At 42.9% G+C, this 27,920-nt stretch overlaps 1 protein-coding gene across 4 annotated transcripts in view; it reads right to left on the reverse strand.

Annotated features, from left to right (window-relative positions):
- The window catches only part of SEMA5B (semaphorin 5B), a 276,934-nt gene that overhangs the window by 44,350 nt on the left and 204,664 nt on the right, over nucleotides 1-27,920 (reverse strand). For all 4 annotated transcript variants that reach the window (XM_076342971.1, XM_076342972.1, XM_076342974.1 and 1 more), the window contains exons 8-13: nucleotides 27,079-27,177; nucleotides 26,113-26,326; nucleotides 23,270-23,555; nucleotides 18,865-19,000; nucleotides 13,865-14,072; nucleotides 11,472-11,679 (exon numbers count right to left, since the gene is read on the reverse strand). In XM_076342971.1, coding sequence (XP_076199086.1) covers nucleotides 11,472-11,679; nucleotides 13,865-14,072; nucleotides 18,865-19,000; nucleotides 23,270-23,555; nucleotides 26,113-26,326; nucleotides 27,079-27,177 — 1,151 coding nt within the window. The remainder of the gene's footprint in view (nucleotides 1-11,471; nucleotides 11,680-13,864; nucleotides 14,073-18,864; nucleotides 19,001-23,269; nucleotides 23,556-26,112; nucleotides 26,327-27,078; nucleotides 27,178-27,920) is intronic.

Consider the following 27,920-nt stretch of genomic DNA (forward strand, 5'->3'; position numbering starts at 1 on the left):
TATGATAATAGTAATAGGCTTTAATATGAAAGTCTCACACAGGCCACGGGACCTGAAGTCTCGCAGGGCAGTATGTAAATACTGTGAAATAAGATACAAAGGAGTTTACATGCTATAATGAAATTCTGATGTTTCAAAGGCAATGGGACTTCTGCCACTGGCTCAGTGGGGCCAGATTTCATACTGTACATACAGGGAACACCACACTTAGGTCTCCTCAGTGGCAGGCTGGGAATGCCTCAAGGAACTAACAACACGCTATCATCTCCCATCATAATTCACACAGGTAGAGGGAACCCATTATCCCAGAAGACTACCCGAGCATAGCAGGTTAACACTGGCTATATTAATGCTAATGACTTAGTTAATGAAATCCCACAAAGTGGGATGCTTGTGGAAGTAAGATGGTGATGATACCACAGGGTCCGTGCCCCCAGTTCCCCTCTGGCCATCTACTAACCATAGCGCATTCATTGAGGACTCGGGAGAATACCTCTTAACGGATATCTAAGAGGTTGGATTTATTATGACAGGGCATTACTATCAATAGCAATTCACTTTAATTCATTGCCTCACAATAAATGTCTTATCTGAGGCATAAAGGCATACACTGAAAACGCTCAACTGAAAAACAATTCCATTTGTATCTCCTATTCAAGGTATTTTTTTCTCCGGTTCCTTATTCTCACTTACCAAGGACATTTGCATGAAAATAAGTTCTTACTCATAAAAGCTCACCTGCTGCCTGCAGTTTGGGAGCTGTAAGCCTCCCTGTTGTTGGCTGTTGCAATCATTTCTACAGCAGTGATCTGGGATAACACAAAGGATTAAGACTCTGCAAGTGGGGCACTATCCACAGCCCACTGAAGTCAATGGAAACTCCTACCTATGACTGAAAAGAGTTTTTATGGGGCCTTTGAAGCATGGCGGTGCTGAGCCTTCACTAATAGCGTGTGCTGTAAAAAGACTTTTGCTTCCAAGATGCTGGTCCTGCCCAAGATCTCCTTTATTGTAACAGCCTGGATGACGTCTTCTTTCAGAATCTTCATTAAAGCTTAAATGTCTGTAGTTCACAACTTTTTCATCCCCACTTTAATTTGCTCTGGGTCTAGATAACTTCATCTTTTGGTCATTTTTCCCTGAGACTTAAAACTTTAGACTGTGTAATAAATGGATCATCAAATCAATAGAACCAGACTCAAGAGATTAGGCTTCAACAGACCAAAGGAAAGAAAGAATTATTAGAGCTTCTTCCCATTCTTACTACCAGACAGAAGACACACAAAAATGCCATTTTGTACCAAAAGCCACAAAACTGTCATCCAGAGCATTCACACTGAAGGACTCTGCTCCTCTCATCTGCCAGGACGTGCTTGCTCTCCTGGTTATCATTCTCTCTCTTTTCATTTACCTCTTTCTCACTCCTTTTTGATGACTAAAAGCAAATAGGAATGGAATGACAGGATGTGATGGTCTGCAGAGGCCGCGCTCTAGACCCAAAGACTGAGAAGCTCCCTTCCCAAACAGTGTTTGCTCACAAAACCCTGCCACTGCACCAGGAGAAGGTTCTGCATTTTTGCTGATGAGTTTGGAACCTGCAGTGAACATCACATTTGCCAGGGATATACGATAACTATCATAGCACCTAGTCCATTAAACCCCCATGGGCATCACCAGTTAGTTCGTTAAGAGGCACAGAGATAGCAGCACTATCAACTGGTGCGGTGCAAACATTTATAAGCCTGATCCTGCAAGGCACTGAGCAACACTCATCTGTGCTCAGCATCTCAGGAGCATCGGCAGCACAGGAGTTCACCTTGCTCTTTTGGGGAATAAGACCTCAGAGTTTCACACTGGTTTGTTGCACTCTTCGAGCAATTAACTCTGAGGGAACAGCCCTTTGCAAGCAATACGGGGGTTTTAGCTGTGTCTGTTAGTTGCAAGCATGAGGCTGTGTTTAGCAGGCAGGCATTTCCTGACAAGGTTAGCTTACTGTCCCATTGCTGTCAACCTGCGGAGGGGATGAACTAAACAAATAATCATATTAGCTTCCAGCCAACCAAATCATCATTACTGACAACCTCAATAGCCTGTGCAAGGAAGAGTGGACTTCTGTCTTCCCTAAAGCCAGATGGCATGAAAAGAGAAGAATAAGAATCAAAAGGATGTTCATGGCTTAAGAAAATAAGATTAGAAAGGGGAAAAAAGCACCAGGCCTTCAAACAATCCCTCTAATTTTGATACCTTTAAAAATTCAAACTGCAGAGATGAGTTAGTGATCTGTACAAATCCATTCTCTTACCCCACTGAGAAAAGAAGCCAAGTGGAACTGAGCTGCTTTAGCCAGACACTGGTCAAGTAGCAGTTTCAATTTCTCAGCTGGTGAATGCAACATATTCCGTGCCAGATGCTACTGCCCTTTCCTCAAGACAAGTAGCCACAATCTTCATAAGCAATTAATGGGGCTATTTGTGGAGCAGGGCACTACTCCGGAGGAGCATACTACAGCTCACAGGTACCACCACTGTGAGGGCTGCAGTTGATGTTAATCTGGACAGACAAGGTTTGGTATTTTGGCATTTGATATTGGACGCAGAGGCAGAGAAGCTGAAGTGTGCATGTGTTGTGTGCGTGTGTAATTTATCACCCACACATGCTTAGCATCAGTGATTGCTGCTCTGCACATGATTTGTTTTGAATGCATAAATTAAAGCCAAGGTGTAAAACGACCTCTAAAACTGAGGTCCATTTATGAGCCAAACACATGTAACTTATTTGAAAGAAACAGTGCGCATAAGATTTTCAGAGGCAGTTTCACCTCATTTTCCTTTCCACATCAGAGACCTTGGCTTGCTAGTTTCCACCTCCTGCACTACCATTTTCAATATCACTTTAATTGATTGTGGTTTATAGATTATGGCCTCGCACAATCTACACAACAAACTATTCCAATTCTTACTTTCTGACATCCCATTCCATCATCTTTTAGCAACAGTGACTTCTTTATTGGATAGGTGTTTGTTTTTATTTTTAAAGCCGTGAAATAAAACAGCATTGCATTTATTCAAATATGAAGATTAATGCCATCCCGAGAAAAATTCTGATTAAATCTGGATTTATGTTTACATCAGTAAAGCAGGTTATTAAAAAAAAATGAATGTGTTCCTGCACAAACACTTAGAAACTCTTGTCACTGTGCCAAAGAAAACTGACCTCTAATAAAAACAGAAGCACAGAGGGCCTGTGACTACCAGTGATGGGATCAGTCATCCACAAAAAAACTCGGATACTATTGAAGACCTAATGAAAGGAATAGCCAGAAGGAATTCCTGAATGCAGGGCATGTTTGTCTGGATTGTGAAGCACAACTGTTTCCTAGCCTTGGCAGGCTTTTGAGCCTTAAGAAAACATGCCCCCCAGGGCTGCCATATGGAAAGAGGCAAAGGGGACTAGACATCCTTTTGGAAAGGCAGCTTGGGCAAATCAGTGCACTCACGTGTTATTCCCTGTCTCTGCCCTGTGTCAGTCAGTGTCTGGAAGCGGCTGTCAGATTAAGATGTGCTCTGCTCCTGCGTTTCTGCTCTGCGGTTGCAGACGTAAGACTTCTGTGTGAACATGGCAAATTCCTGTAGTCTGGTGGCGTAGGTGGATACGGGAAAAAAGGGTGGTTTAGGCAAGAGCAAATCCACTGCAAGGGACACAGACAGGTGTTTTACGTAGCCTCTGCAAGGTGCTGATGATTTAAGAACATAAATTATGGTAAAATGGGAACTTAGGAAGGGAAAGAAAACTGCAAAGGCAGAAAACTTAGAAAGAAATGTGAGTGATGATAAAGAAACCTGAAAACAGTCTACAGTTCTCATCCAGGCTGCACAAAGTAATCCATATTCAAGCAGCTCCTTTGTGAAAGTTGGATTTTGTTAAGCTCTGGGTAATTATTTTCTGCTCAACAAGATGTCGATTCAACTAGACAGAGCCTTTGTAGATTAATGTATGTTGGAAAAGGCAAATAAATATTAGACCACCTACTACACCCTGAGGATCTAACACATCTCTTGTCCAATGCAGGGCTATTTTAACATTGCATAAGGAGCAAAATGGTCCTGCCAACATATTCCCCATTGCTTTTTCCCATGTAGTCATAAGAACACCATCAAACAATGTCCATTCCACTTTTTAACAAGAGACAACATCACTTAAGTAAATGGATATTCTTGAAATCCAGCCGTACCCCTTTGCAGACTGGAGTGTTCCCATAGATCTATAGTACTTTGGTATTTTGACATGTGAAAGACACTAGACAGTACAATATTACATTTTTCTACAACCCATACATATTTTATGTACTTATATGTACTTTTTATTTTAAAAAATATTGGTTTTATATAGATAATATAAAAATATTTATTTTAAATTTTAAACTTAAACCAACAATAACAAATTTGCTCTGGCTCCAGATACTTTCTCCTCCCCAAACAGGTAAAACAGCACATCTCCTAATAAAAAGTTAATGACGCATCTGTAGCGATATATTCATTCAGTATTGGACACATTTGTGTTTTACACTGCAAATGCTGCCTGGAAGCTCGAGACATGAAGCAAACCAGCCATGGCAGCAGTAAGGCTGTAGACTCTTTGCATCAGGAGCCATGTCACTGAATATGACCATTGCTTAGAATACAAATCTTATGACATAATAGTAGCAAAGTGCAAGAATTGACAGATGCAATGGATATCTGCCCTGGGGCTTGCTGGTAGCTTTAGTTATTAATCTTGTTTGTATAACAATAGCATCAATGTCATCCTAATATTACATATTCCAAGAAAACTACCTGCTTTCCTGTCAGTCGCCACTGTGTTGAAACTAATTTCACATAGCCCACCTAGCAGGCATCAGATGGTAATGACTTTTAGACATCATTGATCTGAGTTGGCCTAAAGCCAGCCTGCTAGAGGTAAAAGGATCCATACGCTAAACTGTTCCCGATCTTGCAAGCTAAGTCATGTTGGCAGTACGCTTTAAAAATAAGGAGCAAACAAAATCCCTCAGCACGTTCAACCTCCCTGCTTTTTCCTCCCTCCCAGCAAATCCAAAGTCCCCCAAAACAAATTGGCAACCTAGTCATGATAGTAAGGAGACAAAAGGTAGTGAGCCCTGAAATTAGCTGATTTTGTTTGCCTTTTTCTGAAGTCACCTTCATCTGTTTCAGCAATTGTATAACCCCGGACTCTGGCTACTGCTAAATTCCCCTTCTGCCACAGTACCATTCACTCTGGGCCATTTACATAGTTCGGAGCTAAAAGTGGGAACCTAAAAGTGTACAGGCAACTTAAAATGAATGTAAAGCGTATCATTGGTTTGAGCATTTAATAGAAATGGGAAAAACTATAATAATTCATCTGGTTCAGAGCAGAGCCCCTTTCCGCTCTTTCATCCCGTGTCTTCTCTTTTTCAGTGACGCAAACACCAGCAATCTCAGCACAGTCTTATTCCCCAAACTCAGCCTCTTGCTGGTTTCCCTACTGGCCCCACATTGCATTTCTCTCCTCACTGTTATTTGTGATTCCTTCATACTCAAATGCCATCTACAAAGTATGCTATTTTCTTTCTTCCATGCCATTAAAGATAATGTCAAATAAGATGAAACTGAAAACCAATCTCTCTGGCATCTTACTCGAAACACGCCCCTGCTCACTACATTGCCGCTTACCCTTGCCTTCTTTTTTTTCCAATTTCAGACACACATGGCCACGTCCCTTTCCCAGACCGTTCAAATGAAGCTCTTCAACTGCTATCCTGAAATCCAGGTTTCTTAGACCTGTACCATCCCCTCGAATCTTAAAGGTCCATATCCTGCAAACAGTATGGATGCGCTTAACTTTACATATATAAGCAGCTACATTAAAGAAAATGGGTGCAATTGCCTGCTACAGCAGATGCAAATGTGTTTTCAGGATAGAGAAAATGGTATAATGTTGTACTTCTATTTAAAGAACACAGATCCATTTCATCTACCAATCTTCATTCTTTCCAAGAGCTTTAGTGATCATGGTTCTGTTTGATGTCTTCATTCTCTGTCAGTGGGAGTCTCCCTATTTATTTAAATGCAACCAGAATGCCAAACCAGATGTTTAGTGATTTATTCTGATGTATTATTGATTTATTCTGATGAGAAAGTTTGGGCTGAGCACTATCCTTTCTGCCTATGAAGTCTTCCAAAGCTTTTCAGCATTATTGGTGGTACAATAATTAGCTAATTCCCTTAATTTTGGAGAGGCCATATCAGACAAAGCAGATGGAAATTGATGATTAAGCTTTATCACAACATTTTTGTAGGCTGTTACCTTCCCTTTTGCCTCTATTTTTAAAAGGATGTTCAATGCACTGGATACTTTTTAAAACTCTCAGGGAGAAGATTTTCAAAACAAAGTCTGGGCCAGACTTTCAACAGCCTCAGCTCAGAAGAAGGGGCTGGATTTTCAAGGTCTTTGATGAACAATCTGGCTATCAATGTCGCCTCAGCAATCTGCTGGATTCTGGGCTCCACTGAACAACAGTCTCTGCTTTGTTCACTCCCCTACCTCTTTTAACATTTTCTCTCCCGCACTTTTTACCCAACAATAGTTCCTTGTTTGTCCTTGGAGGAACTATCGTCATTCTGATGAAAAGGTCAGAGGATTTCCAGCCCATATTCAATTCACTCTTTCCCCAAAACTGGGACATTTTTAGATCTCTTCCCAGACCGTATTATTCCTCCGATTAAGTTCCCCAACAGTTTCACTCCTGAAGTCTGGTAATCCTGTAATTCTAGTTTTGCAATCCTAAATTCAAGTGCTTCATTCCTTTGGTACAGAGGATTTTGCACCATATAAGGAGAAAAAAAGGGAAGAAAGTAACAATAACCACCAAGGCAATCCTCCATGCGATATCTCAACCCCCTTAAAGCGTAGTGTGGACGTGGTACAGAGGCCGTGCTTGGAGCTCCAGTTTTGCACTGTGGAGAGAGGAAGAGGGCAGAAAACTCTCTGCTTCTTTACTGCAGCTGCTGACCTTTTTCTTCCAAAAACTCCCTGGAGCCATTTCAGGAGTTACTCACCTATATGTACTTAGTTGTCTGATCACTGGCCCAGAGCTATTTAGAGGTGAATTGTGTTTCTCACACAGATCTCAAGTCAGCAAATAAGACTACTTGTCAGCTGAGTCATTTCTGCTAGTTTTGCATTAAGCACCATGGCCGGAGGGGATGTTCGACAGAATTTAGGCCAAGTAGGAGGGCAAAAGCTCAGCACCACTCAACAGCAAACTCCCTGCAACTGGGTCAGAAAAGCAGGCAGAGTTCAAATGAGAGCGTGTCATAGCTACACGCAGGAGGATCTGGCTCTCCCCCTAGCCTCGGAAGCAGGAGTATCTCCACTGGCATGAGGTTGACCTGAGGTGGCACTCACACAACCTGATGGCATACCCACACGTGAGCACAGCACGACAGGGAGAGGATAGGCAAGCCAAACTATTCTCAGAACCACACTGTACATCCCAAAATTGCAACCTCCATCATGCAAACTGCAAATTTTATGCAGAAAACTGGAGGAAGGAAGAGGAAAGAATGAGTATCATCATAAAGTGCATTAAAATAAACTGCTCAGGACAGGAAGAGCAGAAAAGGTGGGTATTCAAGAGACCCTCTGGTCTCATTCCCAAACACATTTTCTTTTCCTCATTTGAATGTGCAATCAAAAAATGGCTACAAAATCACTCTAAGGCCCACCTCAGGGTTTCTGTCTGCTCAGACGCCCACAGCCCTGATGCTGCAAAGGGGCAATACAAAGAGATCACAAAGCGTTCCCTACACAACCAGCTTCATTTTCCTGTTTGATTGCAATTCCTAAAATGAATACTCTCACCCCACCCTTTGAAAAAATTACTAAACTACCCCTACAGACAGGCCCCACCTGAAAATAATGGTCCAGATCTGAAGTCCTCACCTCTCTAAAATTCAGATTGAGGATTTTGTTCAAACACATTCTAGAGATATGGTGGTGTCAGTGATAAAGCAGCAGTGCTGGCTCTCCAAATATCCCTCCCCAAAGCTTGGGGGCAACTTGAGGTAAAAATCCAAGCTCATTTGAAAATCGCAGGGAGGTTACATATATTTCAAAGCCATGCAAAATCCAGCAGCAAGCACAGCCAAGCTACCACCCAGCAAAGCAGCCTTCAAAACATGCTGCATGTTCAAAGGGCTTGTAGGTTTTGCTTGCATTGGACATCTTCCTAATAGTCTCCAGTGAGAGTGAGGAATGGCAGCACTGAAGCACAACAGGAAAACACACACACAAGGCGAGGTCCCTGCAGCCAAGTCCAGCCTGTAAATTTGGGCAGCTGACATTACAGATGTCCTCCCATTGCCCTGTTGCTAAGACTGGCTGTTGTGAAAAGACAGATTGAGACAGGTCAGTGGGCACACACAAAACACTACTCAGACACCCAGAAATATATTGGGTCAACAAACTACATCAAGACATGGGGCTGAGTTACTGGTCACCATTTAAGAGATTAAATTGGTGCCGTGTCAATAAACAAACAGTAAAGGAGATGGCAGAAATCCTTTTCCCTTTCCATCTCTTCCCTTCGCTGCTGCTTTTTCCTCTGTCCCATTTCTGAGCCTCCATACCAAGCCCCAAGGTTTTAAAGCAGCAGAGCAGCAAGGATCACTGGAGGGAATCAATGCCAGGATCAATTTTCTCTCCATACATGATCGCCCATTCCAGGGAGAAGGGAGAAGGCAGGGTGAAGGCAAGAGCTCAAAGTCAGCAATCGAGAACCCACATCAGCCCCCAGGGTGTAAAAGGCTGCGAAGTTTCCTGATAACATGAGGCACAGCCAAAGAAAACAAACAGTGTTGTGGTATTCCTGCCCGGGAGGCACAAATTCTCCATCACCTCCAAGCTTCCTGAGCCCCTATCAAAACGATTAGATTATAAAAACTGCTGAAACCAGAGCTTTTCAGGGAGGCCAGTCAAGAAATCGCAGCACGACAAAGTGGAGGGGTGTTGTAGGGGCGGGAGCCCTTCTTCCCGTGGTGGCTGTATATTGGCATGTATTAAACATAGACACAACAATAAGCAATAAATCACAGCCCAGGAGAAGTGCCAGGTGGAATGCACTGGAGGAAATTAAAACATCCTTCTCGATACAGTTCAGTATTGAAACAAATACAAAGGAGGCCAAGTTGACTTATCACCTACACAGCCAGTATGCAAAGGGAAAAAAGGGTTCCAACATTTGCAGCTGAAAAATTTGCAGTTGAATAATTTCCTACCAAAAAAAACTTAGCTTAAAAATTAATAATGATATCACAAATATGCTTTTAAACAAATAAATAATTGCATTCCTTGGCTTTCCTAAGTTTTCTTCTTTTTTTCTTCCTTCTTTCAAATGCACAGTCCTTCCACAAGACTCAGCCATGGGGCACAGGATCCATTACAATGAACACAAGTACACTACCTGGCCAGCACCCAAATTCAAAAATTCCGACCTCCCACATGGCCAAATGTATGCACCCACCACGCTGTCAGGAGACCCTATCTTGTGTACTTCGGTATAGCCCAGCGGGTAACTTAAATTGCCTAAAAGTAGCATGAAACTAGTCAATGGAGGAAGAGTTTCAGTCTCCATCCCCCAAAGAGCTGCACTGTTTCCTTATTTCACTGAAAAACGCCTCCAGAAAGTTTGTTTTAGAAAAAAACAGCATTGGTACACAAGTTTCCCAGTAATACCAGCCAGGACTCAAGTGCCATAGAATGCATAAAACTGAGGCTGCTTGTGGCCACCAGAGTGCAAGGGACCTCTTTGGAGCCATGTTTCTGTTTTGCTGGGATAAGGTTACACTAGCAGGGGACTGTGCTGTGGCCCTCAGGTCCAAAATAGATGGTGCTCCTGTGAGGTACCCCCACCTGTCTGCCCTCCAGCCACTGCTGCTTTTTCCCTGCTTGTCTCTTTTTTAGGCAGTTGAGCAAACCTCCACCATTTGAGTTTTAATGGAAGTGTCATACAAAGTACTTATGCAGGCTGAAACTGGGACACGATCTATAAATTACCGGAAAGCTGAACTCAAGATTAGGAAAGAAAGAAAAGGAAGAAATCATTTCTCTTGAAACTGGATCATATATATGTATACACACATAAATATTCTCAAACTGAAACTCTCCAGGACAGCCTGAAGAGGACAGCTGTTATGGTCTACCTTTTTAAATCTCTGCTTTTAACGGCTGAGGACAGGATGGTATTTTCCAGCTGTGGTTCTCTTTCTCTTACTAAACACTTCTGTGTCAGCCTGTCTGTATAAGCAACTAAACCTTTACACTCTAAACACTTCTGTGTCAAACTTACAGTAATGACCAAGTTACATTCTCTGAAAGGGATAATTAAGAGGTTCAGCGAAAATAGAGAGAGCTGGCATTTTTATATTTAGACAGACACGAATTTAGTACAAGCTGATAGATAAACTCTACTTGTTGAAAATAAAATGATGGTGACATTTTCTATATCAGTTTTTTTCTGGCAAGAGAACAGGGACATCTTGCAGTAGGCCATGAAAGAGGGAATCTGTTTAGACATTGCTAATAAATTCCTTCCTCTTGTCTAGCACACAGGACATCAGTTTCAGACAAAACTCTCATCAAGGAAAGCAAGGCAAAAGCAAGAGAGGAGAAGGAAGAATGTTTTTAAGAGATGTAAACAAGCAATTACCCACAGCAGACCCCACTACACACTCAGGGAGATTATTTGAGCATATGTCTCAGTCAGTTGGTATCACACTCTTTCACCTGCTTAAATGGGGGGATACCATTTGGATGCAGAAACCTTCTACACACATTTCTGGGTGGAAAACTGCTCTGGAGCCAGGGCTGACAAAAAAATTCTTTCTTCCTACTCCGTTTAAAAGGTACAGTCAAGGCACAGAATCTATCCAGGTGTAAGAGGTGTTACACATAGTTGGGATGAGCTATTGGGTTCCAAAAGCAATATACAAGTTGCCACGCAGCCCAGCCCTGCCTCATCAGACGTTTGAGAGGTGATCACTTGGATAAGCCAGGATAGGCTGGCTGCAACCCAAATTCAGAAACCTGCAGCCATACTGCCAATAAGAACCACCAGCAAAACACATGGAGTTAATCAAAGCAACACTGAAATGTCAAGTTAAAAAAAAAAAGTAGTAAATATTGCAAGTCCTTCCGTGGTAAACACACAATTAATTTCTAATGAGGATTAATTAATATTTACAAAATAAATATTGCTCATTCTCATTGCTCCTGTCATGAATGTATCTATCAGGAGATGCACCTCCAACAGTGTCTTTTGGCTTGTAGTGATGAAAAAAAGCATTCTAAACCAAATCAGACTGGAATATGTTTCCCTGGTGCTTTTCTTTTTAGGCTGAAGTGGAATACATCTGAGCTGTAAATTTGCTTACCCTTCTGTTCTGTACATGGAGCATCTCTCCAGAGGAATTTTTAGCACTCCATTATTTAAGCCCACAAAGAGCGACCTGTCGCTGTGCAGGATTTGGAGACTCTTGATCGCTTCCCGTTGTCCGTCAGGGAGGATCTGCATTTCCTCTAAATAACAGCTCCTCAGGCTCCTGTTAGTGGTAGAAAGGGCCTTCAAGATGGTGCCATACTCTAATGGAACAAGAAACAAGGCACAAGTAAATCTTGGAGGCATTGACTTCATTTCATACCTGCCTGAAGAGTGAAATATTACTGTCATCTTTACACATCTGCTTTAAACCTAGTTCTGGGTCACCTGCTGCCCATGGTAGAGAGAGCTCCAGCTACACGGTTACAATCCTCAGCAGCTCTCAGACATCACAGAAACTGTCTGTGAATGCATTTTAATGGGAAACCAGAAGGATGTGAACCATCTGGAGAGTGAGTACCTGGAAAAATTTCCCAGTTGGAGCACTGAAGCAGAAAAGAGTCTGGTCCCATTACCAGTGAGTTATACAGCAAGGTGACCTGAGATAGCAGGGATCATTTCTGGTGCCTTGAGTCTATATTTCTTTTGGTTTATGGAGCAGATCAGTGTGATTTGATGCCATGACAAATGACAACAGATGCAGCGGCCCTGCTGGAAATCCCAGAGGCCTCCGTAATGACTGTGTGGGTCATGGATCTAATCGATCCTCTTCCTGGAAGAAGCCGTCCTGTCAGCTTGACAAGGGGATGTTATGGCATGAGCAGCGCATACACAGAAACATATATGCTTGTGTCCGCAGTGCTCTTACCCAAACAATTTAAAGATCTGATAAACTGTGGGAGATTGATGCTGGGGAAAAGGGGGCAACCACACCCACGTTTTTCATTAAAACCCCAAAGAGGTCTGTCAGCCCTGATTGTTCCTGAAGCTTAATCTTTCCATCCCGATAACTTCTGTATTGGTGCCAAAGCTCATCAATTTACAGTGGTGGGGTTGGCTACCATGCAAAGCTTCTCTTTCACTTAGGAGGGCCTTAAGGGTGGAAATAGACTGACGCGCAAGTTTGGGCTCGGTTTGTCTCAGGACTGGGTTTCTGTTCAGGGCTGCCTCTGGGCAGGGCTGTCTTACTGAAGCATTTGACTGGTTTAAATGTTTCAGGTCCAGCAGTGCTTACTCTTCAGTCACCACTAACCAGGGCCAGAATGCAAACACGAATAAGGAGGTAAGTTTATGGCAGTGGACCTTTGTACACAAATGATACGAGGCAGAAAGTATCCCAGCTTTCTCTCAGGCTTTGTAGCTGGGACTCCTCACTTAAAATATCAAGATATCAAAATGGCAGAACCACGTTGTATTTCCATTTAAGTACAATCTTATCATCATAATCAATGTCCGTGGAGGCTCCCACAGTGGGAATGTTACTAGAACACATCCAAGACGATCACTTTTGAAGTAAATGGTGGTAAAAGTTAGATAAATTATGACACAGTCCTGGAAGGTGGTAATGTGAGAATAAGGCAATGACTCTGCATTCAGATGTGAGATTAAACTAACACTTATGGAGGCAATCCATCTTATTCTAAAGGCAAAGCTTCTGCAATAGAGGATAACAATATTATACCCATGAGGCTGGCCATATGCTCTGATTAATCAAACTATTTAATTTAACCTCTATTATTAGTATGAATATGGGCTAAGACAACCATTTATAACACTTTGTCCTTCTTCAGCATCTTTCATTTATCCAAGATATCTGTGCTTTTCAGAAGAGGCAATGTGTCCTGCTAATTAGAGGATGGCAGTAGAAATCAAGAGACTACATCATATACTGAATTCTACCACTGGCTCGCTATGCTACCACAAAAAAGCACTTGCCTCAGCTTCCCCATCTGCATTACATTTCAGTGCATGCCCGTTCCCAAAAGCACTGGGAGTCATACACCAGTGGGCACATGGAAGTGCAAAGAAAGAAATAATTAAAACCTTGGGCAAGCCTGGAGGTTAAGTATTATTATTGTTTATTTAGAGATGAGTATGTCATAGCGCAGAGAGGCAATGTACGTGCACAAAACCACAGAGCATTTCAGCGACCTTTGCTCTTCCCCACTGTTATGTATTAGTGTGATTAGTTGAAACATGTTTTTATAAAAGGGAGAAAAATGCTATTGTTGTTTTTAAACACAATGTAGATTTGTGGTCTGCTCACTTGGGACTCTGCCTCAAGTCCTCCATCCTGCTTTTAATTTACTCAGGCAAACTAATCTCCATGCAGTTTTGTGCCAAAATGATATTGAATGACAACTGTGTAATGATGTCACGACCGGGCTACTAGGGCTGCTAGGTCTACGAGCAAGTGGAGGGAACTTTCCTAAGCCCTGATGCTCTTACCTGTCCCAATATACATCACGTGGTAGAGAGTATCCTTCCCCTGAACAATATCAACCACCAGTTTGGAAAATCGAATGCTGTCCTGAGTCACGTACGGATCTACAGTCACCGGCTGCACGACATCGTTCATCAGGAACAAGCGCTGCGCATCCTGCAGGACTCTCTCCGTCAGGTTCTCGTTAGGGCTGTCATCACTCAGCGTCCCACACTAAACATGGAAGATGGAACTTCAGCACCTGCATTTTCTCCCCACTCCAGCAGCCCAAGACCAAACCCTGAAATTCTTCTGGAAACCCATGTCCTGTTGATTTCCTGTGGAGGTATGTCTGTGTGGGGGTCACAGGATCAGGACCTTAGCTTGATCTTAGGTCCTTGGCCTAGCTTTGGCCTGTAGCCCCCTCTTTATAAATGTTTCTCCCAGCTGGTCCACTGACCAGTGATGTGGTGTTTCACTCCCTTGTGATACCCTGGAGCCAGCACACCAGAAGGGCAAAAGGCATTAACAAACCGAGGAGAAAAAGAAAGAATTAAAGCTAGCTGTAGAAAGATGTAAAGTTAGCAGTGGAAAGAAAGTTTTTGTGGTGATCCTTGAAGCATTTCAGATGATCTTCAGACTCTACCTGGCATCTCAGTCTGTACAATGCACGAAAACTGGAGGTTAAAAAAACTGAAAAACGGGTTGGTTTTGCATCAAAGAACCCAGCTCACCACACTGCTTTTCTCTTATGTGCTCCCTTTTGAACAGGCCCCTTTGGCTTCATCTTAAGCAAGGCAGGTTAGCCACTAGCTCCTCCCTCCCCACACGCAGCTCTTCTATTCTCACAGCGAATGGCAGGTCAGCCGGTGTCCATCCATCCTCCGTACCAAGGGGTGCACTGAGATAGGTCTCAATGCCCTTGTCCATCCAGAATAGGGGGGGAGAAGAGAGCTCATCTTCTGTCTTTTAAATACCAGTGAAGGCCTACCAGATGGATAATGCGTTTTAAGGCCTGAGTTTCTATCTCACGCTGATCTCTAGAATCCAGCATTTTCAAAAGCCAGTGCAAGATTATATTCTCCATGCAGTTTTGTGGTCCATGTCGGTAGCCACGGCTGGATCTTCACTCTTCCCCACAATGCCATGCATGGCGGGCAGAAGATTTATTACTCCAAAACACAGCTGGGTGACTGATTATTTATCCTACCCAAGGTGATGGGAGTCAGTGGTACAACTAGAATTCCTGCCAACTCCCATATTCAGTCCATGGACAACTTTCCTTCTCACTAATCATAAAATCATAGAATAGTTTGGGTTGGAAGGGACCTTTAAAGGTCATCTAGTCCAAACCCCCTGCCGTGGGCAGGGACATCTTCAACTAGATCAGGTTGCTCAGAGCCCCGTCCAACCTGACCTTGAATGTTTCCAGGGATGGGGCATCTACCACCTCCCTGGGCAACCTGGGCCAGTGTTTCACCACCCTCAGCATAAAAAGTTTCTTCCTTATATCTAGTCTATATCTACCCTCTTTTAGTTTAAAGCCATTCCCCCTTGTCCTGTCGCAACAGGCCCTACTAAAAAGTCTCTCCCCATCTTTCTTATAAGCCCCCTTTAAGTATTGAAAGGCTGTAATAAGGTCTCCCTGAAGCCTTCTCTTCTCTAGGCTGAACAACCCCAACTCTCTCAGCCTTTCTTCGTAGGAGAGGTGTTCCATCCCCCTGATCATTTTCGTGGCCCTCCTCTGGACCCGCTCCAACAGGTCCGTGTCTTTCTTGTGCTGAGGGCTCCAGAGCTGGACACAGTACTCCAGGTGGGGTCTCACCAGAGCAGAGCAGAGGGGCAGAATCACCTCCCTCGACCTGCTGGCCACGCTTCTTTTGATGCAGCCCAGCATATCATTGGCTTTCTGGACTGCGAGCGCACACTGTTGGCTCATGTCCAGCTTTTCATCTACCAGTACCCCCAAGTCCTTCTCGGCAGGGCTGCTCTCAATCCCTTCATCCCCCAGCCTGTATTGATACCAGGGGTTGCCCCGACCCAGGTGCAGGACCTTGCACTTGGCCTTGTTAAACCTCATGAGGTTCACACGGGCCCACTTCTTGAGCTTGTCCAGGTCCCTCTGGATGGCATCCTGTCCCTCAGGCATGTCAACTACACCACTCAGCTTGGTGTCATCTGCAAACTTGCTGAGGGTGCACTCGATCCCACTGTCTGTGTCACTGATGAAGATATTAAACAGTACCGGTCCCAATACGGACCCCTGAGGGACGCCACTCGTCACCGATCTCCATCTGGACATTGAGCCATTGACCACTACCCTCTGGATGCGACCATCCAACCAATTCCTCACCCACCAAACAGTCCATCCATCAAATCCATATCACTCCAATATTAATAATATATTAGTTATATAATATATATATTAATAATATAGAAGGATGTTGTTATATGTTATATAATATATATATATATATAAATAATATAGAAGGATGTTGTGGGGGACCGTGTCAAAGGCCTTACAGAAGGCCAGACAGATGACATCACTAAGTGATGCTCATACCTGAGTAATTTCACTAGAAAAACCCCACAAATTTCTTTTCCTTCATTTTGGGTTCAGGTGCTTGGGCTTTCCTTGGAAGAGAAGTTACTATACTGTGAATTAGGATGTCAATTTACAGCATTCCAGCTACAGTGTACAAATTTCCCATGTGCATACTCTCAATATGCATCAAAGCAACTCTTTGCAGTGTGGCTGCCTTTCCGAGGTGCACCGTGCAGAGCTTCCCTTACGACGTGCTAAAATGAAGTTGACAGGAATTTAGCTCACATTTACACAATAAATACGGATCCAAACAGCTGGTGTACTAAGCCCTACAATATTTTGGAGCTTGTGTGAACTAGGTGAACAGGGTTCACTAATTCCCACCACCTATGAACATGGCCACGTTTTATCAACTTTGGCATCTTCCTGAGTAGCCAGACTAAGGAAACATCAGTGGGTTTTTGATGTGTCCTCAGGTGGGTTTTAATGTTTTTTCTATTGCAGTGGTCTTTTTAATTTCATGACTGCCTCATCCCAGAGTTTTTAGATCTCTCTCTTCTGCTGTCTCCTATATTCCTGGTTTACACTACTGTCTTGCTTTTCTTCCCGTTCACTTTCCTTTCTAGAGCATCACTGAAGGAGGAGTCCCAGTGGCAGGAATGTCATTGTTGGTTTTGTTTTCTATTCTCATCAAGTCACAGATAATCCTTTTGGTCTATTGGCAGCCTGTGTGCTGACACAGCATCCTTCTGGTTTGGTTTTATTTTGTTTTGTTCTAATTTCCTGATTATCTGCACTGCCCTGATCTTCTATATCCTTCAGTATTTCTCCTTCCTCTCTGCAAGAAAAAAAAATCTGGCATCCTTCCCTCATCTTCTTTTGTGAACACTGAGGCAAAAAAATTAATTTAATTTTTTTTGCAGTATCTGCCTCTTCTGTCGCTAAATTACCCTTGTCATCTCCTAAAGGCCCTTCACTGACCTCTTGTTCCTCCTGTACTTGAAAAACATCTTAATCTCTTCTTGCAATCTACCTTTTGTCTGCCACATACCTCCTTTTCCTTTCCTTATTTTCCTCTGGCTCTTTTCTTTCATCTTGCTGCTGCAATCTTTGCACTCCACATTTTATCTGATACTTTTCACTACATGGAAATGCTTTCCAAAGTCCTTTTCTATTCCTCCTGGGTTAGCCCAGCAAGGGACAGAAAGTCCTTGATTCTCAGTTAACCTTAATATTCCCTTTAAACTCAGAAAAAAAAAAAAGGCAAAAAAAAAAAAAGCCTGGCCATGTTTGGCAGGGCTGGGCCTTCAGTGAAGCTTTGGTACTTGGTTTTGAGTGTACGAAGCTGACGGGGTGATTGAGAGCCCAATCCTGTCCCACCTTGTACAGCAGAAGCCCTTACTCAGGTGCCATGAGGGAATTCAGGGGGAGAAATCAGGTTCCTCAGCAGGAACCTAAGCATGTCCCTGCCTGCAGCGTGGACCTGCCTCCCATCTGTTCTTGCTGTGATTTCAGGCAACTGCAGAGTCCTTTTTGGAAGGTCCCTGACATCACCAGCTTGAAGGCAGATGGCATTTGCAGGCAGCCTCAGCACCTTTGCCACAATAAATGAGAGCCAGATTCACACAATTCGGCTGAAATGATTCACCACAGGGAAGCAAGGACAGGAAGACAAGTCCATCCTCCCTAGGATTCCCCAGGTGGGAAGGGACTGAGCTGTAAAATGGGCTCATGCTTCAGAAGACTCAGGTTTGCTGGGGCCGTCACACACATACTCTGCACCGCACTGACTGAATCTGGGCATAAAGCGACTGAAGTTGTTCTGTAATTTTCAAATTGGCCTTAACTTATAACCCTGGAAAACTGCTTACTCATAAAAAAAATTTTTTTTAAGATGAGAAGGAACCACTGTGACCATCCTCATGTGTCCTCTTCCACCATTACTGCTGCAACGTGTCCATAACTTCTGGCTGAGCTACCGTGTCTTGCACTGAAATGCCGGTAGCCTTAGGGGCCCTATCAAGTGATAGAAAATTCATCACATCCTTACACAGTCACAGTGGTTAATTGCCTTTCTTGTTTAAAAATATAGGTTGTCTCCATTCTAGTTTGACTTTGTCCGGCTTCAGCTTTCAATCCTTCCCAGTTTCAGTGGGGACATGTTTCTATGTCCCCTTGTGAGGATCACATTCTCGGAGTTCACGTGTCAGTGATGAGCGTAACAGAGATATAAATTATTCATTATTATAAAAAATCTGAACATTCTTATTATCGGTAAAACCATTCAATTTTTGCCACGAATCCTGTGGTCTCAATAACATGTGACAAGGAGTGCCACAGACTATACCACTCATAAATGTGGAGAAACACAATTTGTCTGCACCGTGGGTCTACCTGGAAAAATGAGCCCCACACAAATCAACCCGTTGGAGTGACAGAACATAAAAGGGACTGGAGTAAACTGAAGGGCAGCAGCAGTACCTGGAAATTAGGGATGGGGTTTAACGTTGGCAGCCAGGCTGATCTTGGGTTTTCTTGGTAACGGAAAGGGCCATTAAATGCCTGAGTAATGGCACTCAGATTGAAGGCACACACTGCTGAGGCAGCTATGCTGTTTCTGGAAAAGGGGAGAAAAAAATCAATTTCATCATTAGAACATTGACATTTTCATCATAACAGACATCAAACTCCACTCAAATAAAATACATATAAATTGCTAGGTAGATGTACAGTGATACCAATCTCACAGGGAGTAAAAATAAATAAATAAATTGTAAAATGCAGATGGCTTGCATGACAATTTTGAGAATTAATTTTAAGCTTGGTTTTAAAATGTCTGTGATTTAAGGGCCACGGAAGTAGTTCTGACAAGAAAGGTGAATACAGTTTAATTTGCATGGATTATTTGTGTCTGGTTTTTATTTTTTTAACAACTCATCCATCTTTATTGATTACAAACAACCTAATTTTTAATCTCTTGGTGTTTCTCAAGGTGAAATTCTGTTTCTATAGGCTCCTGAAATCTTCAGCTATAAAATATGTCCCCTAATATTTTTTATATATATATAAAAATAAAATACACACATGCACGCACACGCATGCAGGGGAAGGGAAAGGGTGACAGTGCAAACCAGGCTGGTTGTTACAGCAGCTCAGCACGCAAAAAGGTCTTGCTAATATGTGAAAGCCCCTGTTTTCAGTGATCACAGTTCAATTCTTTGTGTTCCCAGCTGGGAATAGCATCTGTCTCGGGCAGGCTGTTTACCACGCACACACCAGCCAGGGGAGGCATGGCTAGGGAATTGCCGCTGTAGGAAGGACTCTTTGGAAGGGAATTTGTTTTAGGGATTCTCTGCTGCCCAGTCTCTGTGGCTCGCACACAGATCAGTCGGCCTTTGCTGTCCCATTTCAGTCACAGAGGACCCATTTCTGCAAGGTCCTGAGCAGGCTCAGCCTCTTTTGCCTCAAGAGGGTTGGAGGGCACCTCCCAGATGGTGAGGGCACCTCAGGGAAGCCAGCCCAAAGAGGGATGTTTGCTAAGTGCTAACCTGAAATTCAAACCTGCTCCCAGCTCTCCCCTTCCCCCCTGCTTTTTTTTTTTAAAGTAAAAGAACAACATTTAGAGAAAAAGATACCAGAATAAAACTAAAAATAGGGTTTGCACAAGAGACTGACTCATCATGGTGTTTTTTAAATAACCCAAGCCCTTCTGTATGTATCTTTCTGCTAATTAAAGCAATTTGAATTCTCTGAAAAGAACACTTTTTTTTTACTAAACCAATAATTACACTCTCTCACACAAAAAAAAGCCTTGCTCCACAATCCCAGGCTGGAAAGCAGAAGAACAGATTCTTTCACAGCATATTTCTTCCGAGCAATACAACATGAGGAAGAACTTCTTGCTTTGCCTTCCCATTCTCCGCTCCTGCCCCTGCCCCTTCTATCCCCAGAGTGATGGAGTAGCTCACTTTGAACGTGTCAAAGCAACGCCGGGTGAACCTTTCTCCACTTTTGTCTGAACACCACTGACGCAGTGCATGCTCACAGACGGCAGCTCTTAAGACAAAGCTAATGATGGATGACAAGTAAATGCCTTGAGGCACACATGAAAAATAAAGAGAATGAGAAAGAAAATGAAAAAGGAAAAGAAAGAATAAAACCCCGCTAGTCTAACAAAAACACTTTTTTTTTAAAAAAAAGAAATGATATTTTTAGGGCCCTGCTAAGGACTCCACAATTTAGCCCTTTCCCTTTGCTAGAGAGGAGAAAGGAAAGAGGTTTTCCAGGAATCTGTGGCCTGTTTTCCTTTCCGTCTGTGGCCTGGCATATTTCCCATCCCTTCCTATGAAAAGTTTGATCCCAGTCTCAAGCCAGTGACATCAACTTGTGCAGCTGGCCCCTGTGTTGTCCTGGTGTGAAGTGCAACCTCCTTTATTCCCACCTCCTGCTTCCTGTGATTAACTGGGTGGTTTAGAGAATGGGTTAAGTTCAAGGAGCTTTTAACATCACCTCCATTACCTCCCAGAAAAATTTTAATAAAAACTTCTTAAATATTTCATCAGCAGCTTCCCCAAAAAGCTCTCTTTCCCACCGATTCAGCTGGGTATAACATAACATGAAGCAATAAATCTGTATGTGGGTGTTACCACAACCACTAATACCCCTTTGTTATAAGATGACCCTAAATGCATTAAACATGATCCTTTCAAAATAAAAATACCTTTAAACAAAAAAATCATAGCTTTGTGGTGCATGGGTATTCTATTATAAAGAAACTCAGACTGGAGCATACATCAACCCTCTTTGGTATGCAGAGCTCATGCAGCATGATATAAGTCCCAGTGGAAGTTAAAAGAATAATTACTATTGTTTCTCTAGTTGGATGACAGATTGGAACATTTTCTCTTTGAACTCTCAAAAGAACATCGTGTTGTAGACCCAAAACGCTACTTGATCTAACTTCAGCTATTATCAATAACTCATTTCTTCAATTACACAAATGTTACATATTATATTGTCCTCTGAAGATACAAGAGAGAACGTACACCCGTAACGTATGAAGAGTGACTTAAGTGTAACCCAGAGGAGATGGGTAACACTCATCATGTCTCACGTTAAACCTGGGAGACAGAAACAGCCGACGGGAACTCTTCCAATCAGAGGTAGCCTATGTCTTCCCCCTTATATTCCAGAAATGATACCAATTTGATAAATATAATATAGTTATTAATAATTTTCCCATTTCCAACTTCTGTTCTTGGCTGGATGAATGGACAAATGGACAGATAAAACATTATCACTATGGGCATAGAAGTCCTCTCTGATTGTGGGGGGTGGGAAGTGTCATCTCAAATGTCCAAAGCAGTAGCCAGGCTTCCTTTTAATGTTCAGGAATTTTGGCTAACATCCTTTAAGTGTTTTTAGAGAAAGACTTATGCTCCTTTCAATCCGAGGACAGATTTTCCCCAAAGTCCACAGTGAAGGTGCAGTGCTCAATCATGTTTATTTTTTCTAGCTGCTTCTCCACTGGCTCACTTTTGGCTGACGTTGGCAACAGTAGTGCAGAAACAAAACATGGAAGATGGATGAGGGTGGCCAAACACTTATCTACTTCTTGGCATTTACAGAGCAGGAATAACATTTGGGTTCTGTTGACTGTCATAGTGAAAGTCCCAACAGTGCTTTAGCTCAAGAAGTTGGCGCTGATGCTTTGTGATTTCAAGGGCTGAAGTTCAAGCCCTGTCACACCAGCAAGTGACACATTAAAACAGGAAGGCCTGTACTTTAGTGGGGCTTCACTACTTTGGTTTGCTGTGGGCTTCTTGGGACCAGACCCTTATTCATATTAAACAGTACTCCACTGCACACAAAAACCCCAAAGAAGTGGGCTACCCAGCATGAGAAAGGCACTATGAGTGTTTGTCATGTGGAGTAACTAACTCAGATTTTCATTCTCTAGTTTACACATCGGGATAACACCCCCCTGGAGAACACCTATTATTGAAACTCAATGCCATGCAGACTGGTTATAGCTTGAAACTTATCATCCTAGCCTTGGGCTTCAGAGAAACAGTTATTTGAGTTTTCCTAACTTAAAAATATACATTATGAGTTTTTTAATATGTTTTTTAATTAACTCCTCTTCTCCTTCCTGCTTTCACAGCTACACTAAATCGTTCCAATTACAAGTTTTCTCAATATCAAGCCAAGAAGAGGTGATTATGAAGTTTCAGAAATCGTGCCTTCCCCTCGGAGTTCCAACGCTGCTTTTGATTTGTGGACCGGAAACAGTCTGTAGCAGAGGTACAGTCCCCCTTGGAAATGTCAAATGCTGTGTGGGCCGCGTGACCTTGCTTCTATAAAGTGTTGTTCAACAGCAATTTATGTTGATTTCAGTCTAGGCTGTTGTGATCCCATCTGCCTTGTTCTCCTCCTTCCAGTCCTTCTCTCCCAAGCATATGTACCTGTCCATCTCATGGGCCAGCCCCAGCGTTCACACAATTGTGTCGGATTGTCCAGGCAGTTAACCTGGCTGAAAATTAATTACGCTTTTCTGTTGGGTCATTTTGAGACCAGCTCTCTGAACTACACAAGTAGCATTGCCACTACAAAAAGTCCGAAGGCTGTCACAGCCCAGGTTTATATCAAATTAAGTTACCCTAGAATTGCACAGTCACCTTTTATGGACTCCAGGAATCTATGAACCATGGATTAAAAATGTCCTAAAGGCTATGTTGCCATGATGGATAACACAGACCTACCGATTCCTTCACGTTAACCAAAGAATGTTTCAAAAATGAATCCTCAGACTGTCTAAGAAATCAGGATATTGTCAGTCTCAGACTGCTGGGGATAGAAGAAGGGCAGTAAAACCAGTGCAACTTACACATTAGTAGTGAAGACACCATAGATCAGATCTTGCTCAGGAAGGTAGAAGGTGCTTTGCAATTCATTATAATAGAAAGGGATTTCTCCAGCACGGGAGCAGTTCAGCCTGGCCTTCATGAAAGTTGTCCATGTGTCTTCCAGCAAAAATCTCCCTCCGATATCATTTTTGCAAACCCTTGCTACACGAGAATACACTGTTTTCCCACAGTCATGTTCTACCGCATTCTCACGGAAGAAGAAATAGGTGAATAAACCAATGTCGTAGGCAGCAATAAAGTTAGGCTCTGAAAAACAAACATTTGAAGATATTTATACAGGTCAGAAATCAATCCGTGCTCACTGACTTGCTCAATGCATTGCGCTGCCAGCTCCCTTTACGCAGGCTGTCAAAGCTGGGACCACATGGAGTTTGGAGTCAGCAGAGGACATAAAAACAGTAGATGGGAATAATGATATATGGGGATACAGCTCTAGTTCCATTTTTCAGATCGTGGAAAGACCCCACTGTTTCCCCACTTTATTGGCAAAGCTGCTACTGATTTCAGTGAAAGCAGAGTTCAACACTTTGCATATGCATGACTATTCTCTGTACCTATACTCATTTTACAACATAAAGCCTTCCCATTGGGTTCCTTCACCTATTCACTTCTGAAGTGCACCTTATGATGTGTTAAATATGCTGCGTGCATCCGCCCGATTCCCCAGACTGCTGCACTGAAACATTCAATCTACTCTCCCAGCGCAATCACATCTGGCTTTTATCATGAAGCTTTTCCAGTTTCTAGGCACAAAAGATTATCTTATGTCCGTAAAACAAAACTACACCACTGACTGACAGTATTGAAGCAAGTTCTCCTTAATTCTTTTTCTCCTAGAATTATTGTTATTATTTTCACAAGAATTGAAAAGAACCTGGAATTGGTTTTGCAGTGAATATTTTAATTGGGTATTTAACAAAGCTTTAAAGTGTACGGTCTTTTATCCCAACAATTTCTTTGGCAAAGGGAAAAGATTGGCCAATGAATAATATTTGACTGAACAAAAAAACCCCTATTGGTTTTATAGGGTGCTTTTACAATGTTCATTTCTGAGTAATGCTCAAAGGAAGAAGAAAAAAAGAAAGTACAGAATTCCTTTAGTGCTGCAGCCCAGGAGTGAAAGGAGAAGAGTCGGAGCTGCTGCTGCTGCAAGGCAGGTTTGGGAGGCAGACGATGGTACAGAGGGCAGGGCACTGCAAAGCATGTCGCATCAAACTTTCTCCTTCAAACAAACAGTGAACCTTAAAGGGACCGTTGTGATCACCAATCTGACCTTCTGTCTAACATGAACCAGAGAATTTCACCCTGTAATTCCACCATCGGATCCTGTAACTAACAGGTGAATTAGACCACATCTTTCGAAGAAGATCTGATCTTACTGGACAATGTCACATGGCTTTCCTCAGTGGCTTGTTCAAATGACTAAAGACTGCCCCAGCTGCAACCTGTACTTCTTTTTCCATTTGACATTATCTGGTTTCAGCTTCCAATCACAGGCTCTTGTCATGACTTGTCTGCTAGATTAAAGAACTTTATCCTGCCAGAAATCTTTTCTTGATGTAAGTACTTCCATATCATGAACAAAACACCTTTTATCTCCTTTTCAGAAAGATAAATAAATTGAGCTCCTTAAGCCTCTCACTGTGAGGCAGGCTTTCCAAGCTTCAAATCACTCCATGGCTCTTCTCTGAATCATCTTCAAGTTTTCTGTTTCTTGTTGAAAAGTAGCCAGAACAGGATGAAATTACTTCAATGTCACCAATGTTGCGCAAGGTTATAAATCCAAGAGTCATGTTAGCTTTTCCAATCACAGACTAGAAACTCAGTTTCTGTTTGTCTTTCCTTAAACTCCCCGGTTCGAATGTGACTTCCTTCTGAATTCTTCATTCATGTGCAGACAAGAGGCACATACATCTAATGTGTGTATACGGGTTATGCTGCTTTTTGGTCCTAATTCACAGTCTTGCCTGATGACATCCTTCTCCTAAACCCTGGATCTCCATACTGACTTCAATATGCCTGCAGAAGCCTAGTTCAGTCTCATTAAGCTCCAGAGAGTGCACAGTCCCACTGCTCGTATCTTTGATTGAAAGGTCCTGAAATCCAATGCAAAGATTCTGAATATCTTGTTAACTTACCCAGGTCAAAGGAGAGAGGGGGAATACTGGGGTCTCCGTCACTACAGTCTGCTCAGACAAGATGTGCTTTGCCCCAGTCAGAAGGGGGCACAGAAGGTGTGGACTCAGTGCAGGAATTACTGGTTGAAATTCTATAGCTTGCTTGATGCAGGGTATTATCGCACTGGGGTAACAGCTGCTTTTAATAACTATAAATCCACAACAGCATGGGTTTACATGGAACATAACTCGCTGTGAAATTTCTCATTTTCGGACTGATCTTGCACTGAACCCAACCATCTTCAGCTGAGACAGCGGAAGTAGAGGGTGCTTAACACTGTGCAGAACTGGGTCAACAGTTGCTTTAAGTTGCTTTAAGTTCATTTTGATCTTCAAATCTTTGAGTGGTTTTCTTGTTAAAAGGATGTATTTGGTCATCTCACAAGACAGAAACCCATATATGTGTTAAGTAGCCTGCAAGACACACTTTCCATATTCTAAATCAACTTCTCTGAAATACTTCCAGGCTATTTTTAAACATCTTCTAAGCTGCATCGATTATTGCACCGGAAGCCCTTCCCCATCGTAACTCTGGATCCCAATATGAAAATAGAGGAAAAGATTTACAAGCCTGGCAAGTTGACTTTAATACACTTCTTTCTCAGATACGACCCACATGACTTTACCATTGAGCCATTTGGAGTTGTATTGTGCTGTCCTAAGTGGGGGAACATTTCCAAGGCTGCGATAAATAGCAGGATCCCGTCCAGAGAAATCAATTACAGTTGCAGCATAGAGTTCTCCTCGTGATGTAATCACAGCTGTCGAGTTATGCCGGGGGTCATACGGGCACCGAGCCACTCCATTAATTCTGTCAATGATTTTGCTAAGATTTCCTACCTGTATTTAAAAGGAGAGAAGAGGTGATTTAAAGAGCATCTGGCTTTCTTACTGGTATAAAGAGTTCAGTTCGCCCATGACTACCGATGAGCAAAACCCCAATTTTAAAAAAACAGGCAGCTATAAGAAAGTAATGCCAGCAGTGACTGTAAATTGATCTTTACATCCATCGTTTGCCGATGTAAGAAGTTGTGTCTAAGCTTCGCTGATCCTATTGCTTTGTAAGAAGAGTAATTCCCCTGCCAATAAAGCCTGTAGGCCCCAACCCACTCGGTGTAATCAGGTGCTCCTGCTGCTAGCACAGGTTTCTAATTTTCCATAGACACCTCCTGAATGTACACTGGCATTAAAAAATGTAAAAATAAACATTGCTCTGGACCCACTCCTGCCTTCCTTGAATCCAAAGGGAGTTTTGCCATTTATTTAAGGAAACATTTAAGTATTCAGCTCAGGAGGTGCTCACAGCTAAGCCTATCTATATTCCCCATTTTCAGCAGCATACCCAAGGTTCACATGAGCAGCACTTTGTCCAGATCCAGCTCACCCATAACATGAGTTTTCTGCTCCCCACCTGCAGGTACACCCACTGCCCCAAAGCAGCCCAAAGGGGCCCAAAGAACAAGCCCAAAACTATTTCAGAACAGCTACATTTGGAACATATTCTCTGCAGCCATGATGCCCTGCCAAATGACTGGCCTTCCCCAGAGCACGTATCCAGCCCTCTCCGTCACTGCAAAAGAGGCAAAACAGACCTGTCGACTGGAACACACCGGCGAAAAGGCATTGGTACCACAGGTAAAAACCTTCTTGCCATAAACAATCAGCACACGGACATAGTTCTGGCACTCTTCCTATAGGGACACAAGACAGAAACAAAGGGGTTTTGAAAAAGAGACTGTGGGGTTATCTATTACATTAAAAAAATTACCTGTATTGCAGCTGGAATACACCTTCCTTAGCTCTAACTCAGACTGCGGCTTGTTGCATCAAGCAGGGCACAGCTGTAGGGAGTTAGCGGTCTAAGTGAGCAAGCCCAATTTGTTGGTTATTTCTCTAATCATAGCCCTGCACAGTCCCTGGATAGGATGTTATCCATCAGGTTGACTCTGTATGAGCTACACAAGTGCCTCTTTCTGTGCTCTGCTTAGGTTGGAGGAGGAATCCTCCTTCTTTTCATGATGATACTTCTGACCTATTTTACCCAGTAATGCTGCAGCTTAGAAAACATTACCCAGACAGAAACTCCAGTGAAGGACAGCGGGTCCATCTGCACTATAATTCACACCAGTGCCAGCAGGAAAATAGCAGGAACTTCTCTGCAATAGGCCGGGCTGGTCAGGAGAATCTTGTGCTTGAACAGATTGTTACTTTCTGCCTCCCACAAGGATTGTGTGCTCAGGATTTTCCATGGCAGAAGGAGTTTCTCTTTCAGGCCAGGCCAGTGAGAAATAGCAAATCTCCTCTTCTCAACTGCATGACCATTTGCTGGTACAAATAGGCAACTCCCTCCACATGCCAGTCCCCAAAGGTGTTGGGCTCCAGTCGTCCCACGCTGGGGTAGGGGTGGCAGCACAAGGCTGCACTTGGCTTTTGT

This window comes from Aptenodytes patagonicus, chromosome 6 (genome assembly GCF_965638725.1).
Source record: "Aptenodytes patagonicus chromosome 6, bAptPat1.pri.cur, whole genome shotgun sequence".
In the NCBI taxonomy this organism is placed as follows: Eukaryota; Metazoa; Chordata; class Aves; order Sphenisciformes; family Spheniscidae; genus Aptenodytes; species Aptenodytes patagonicus.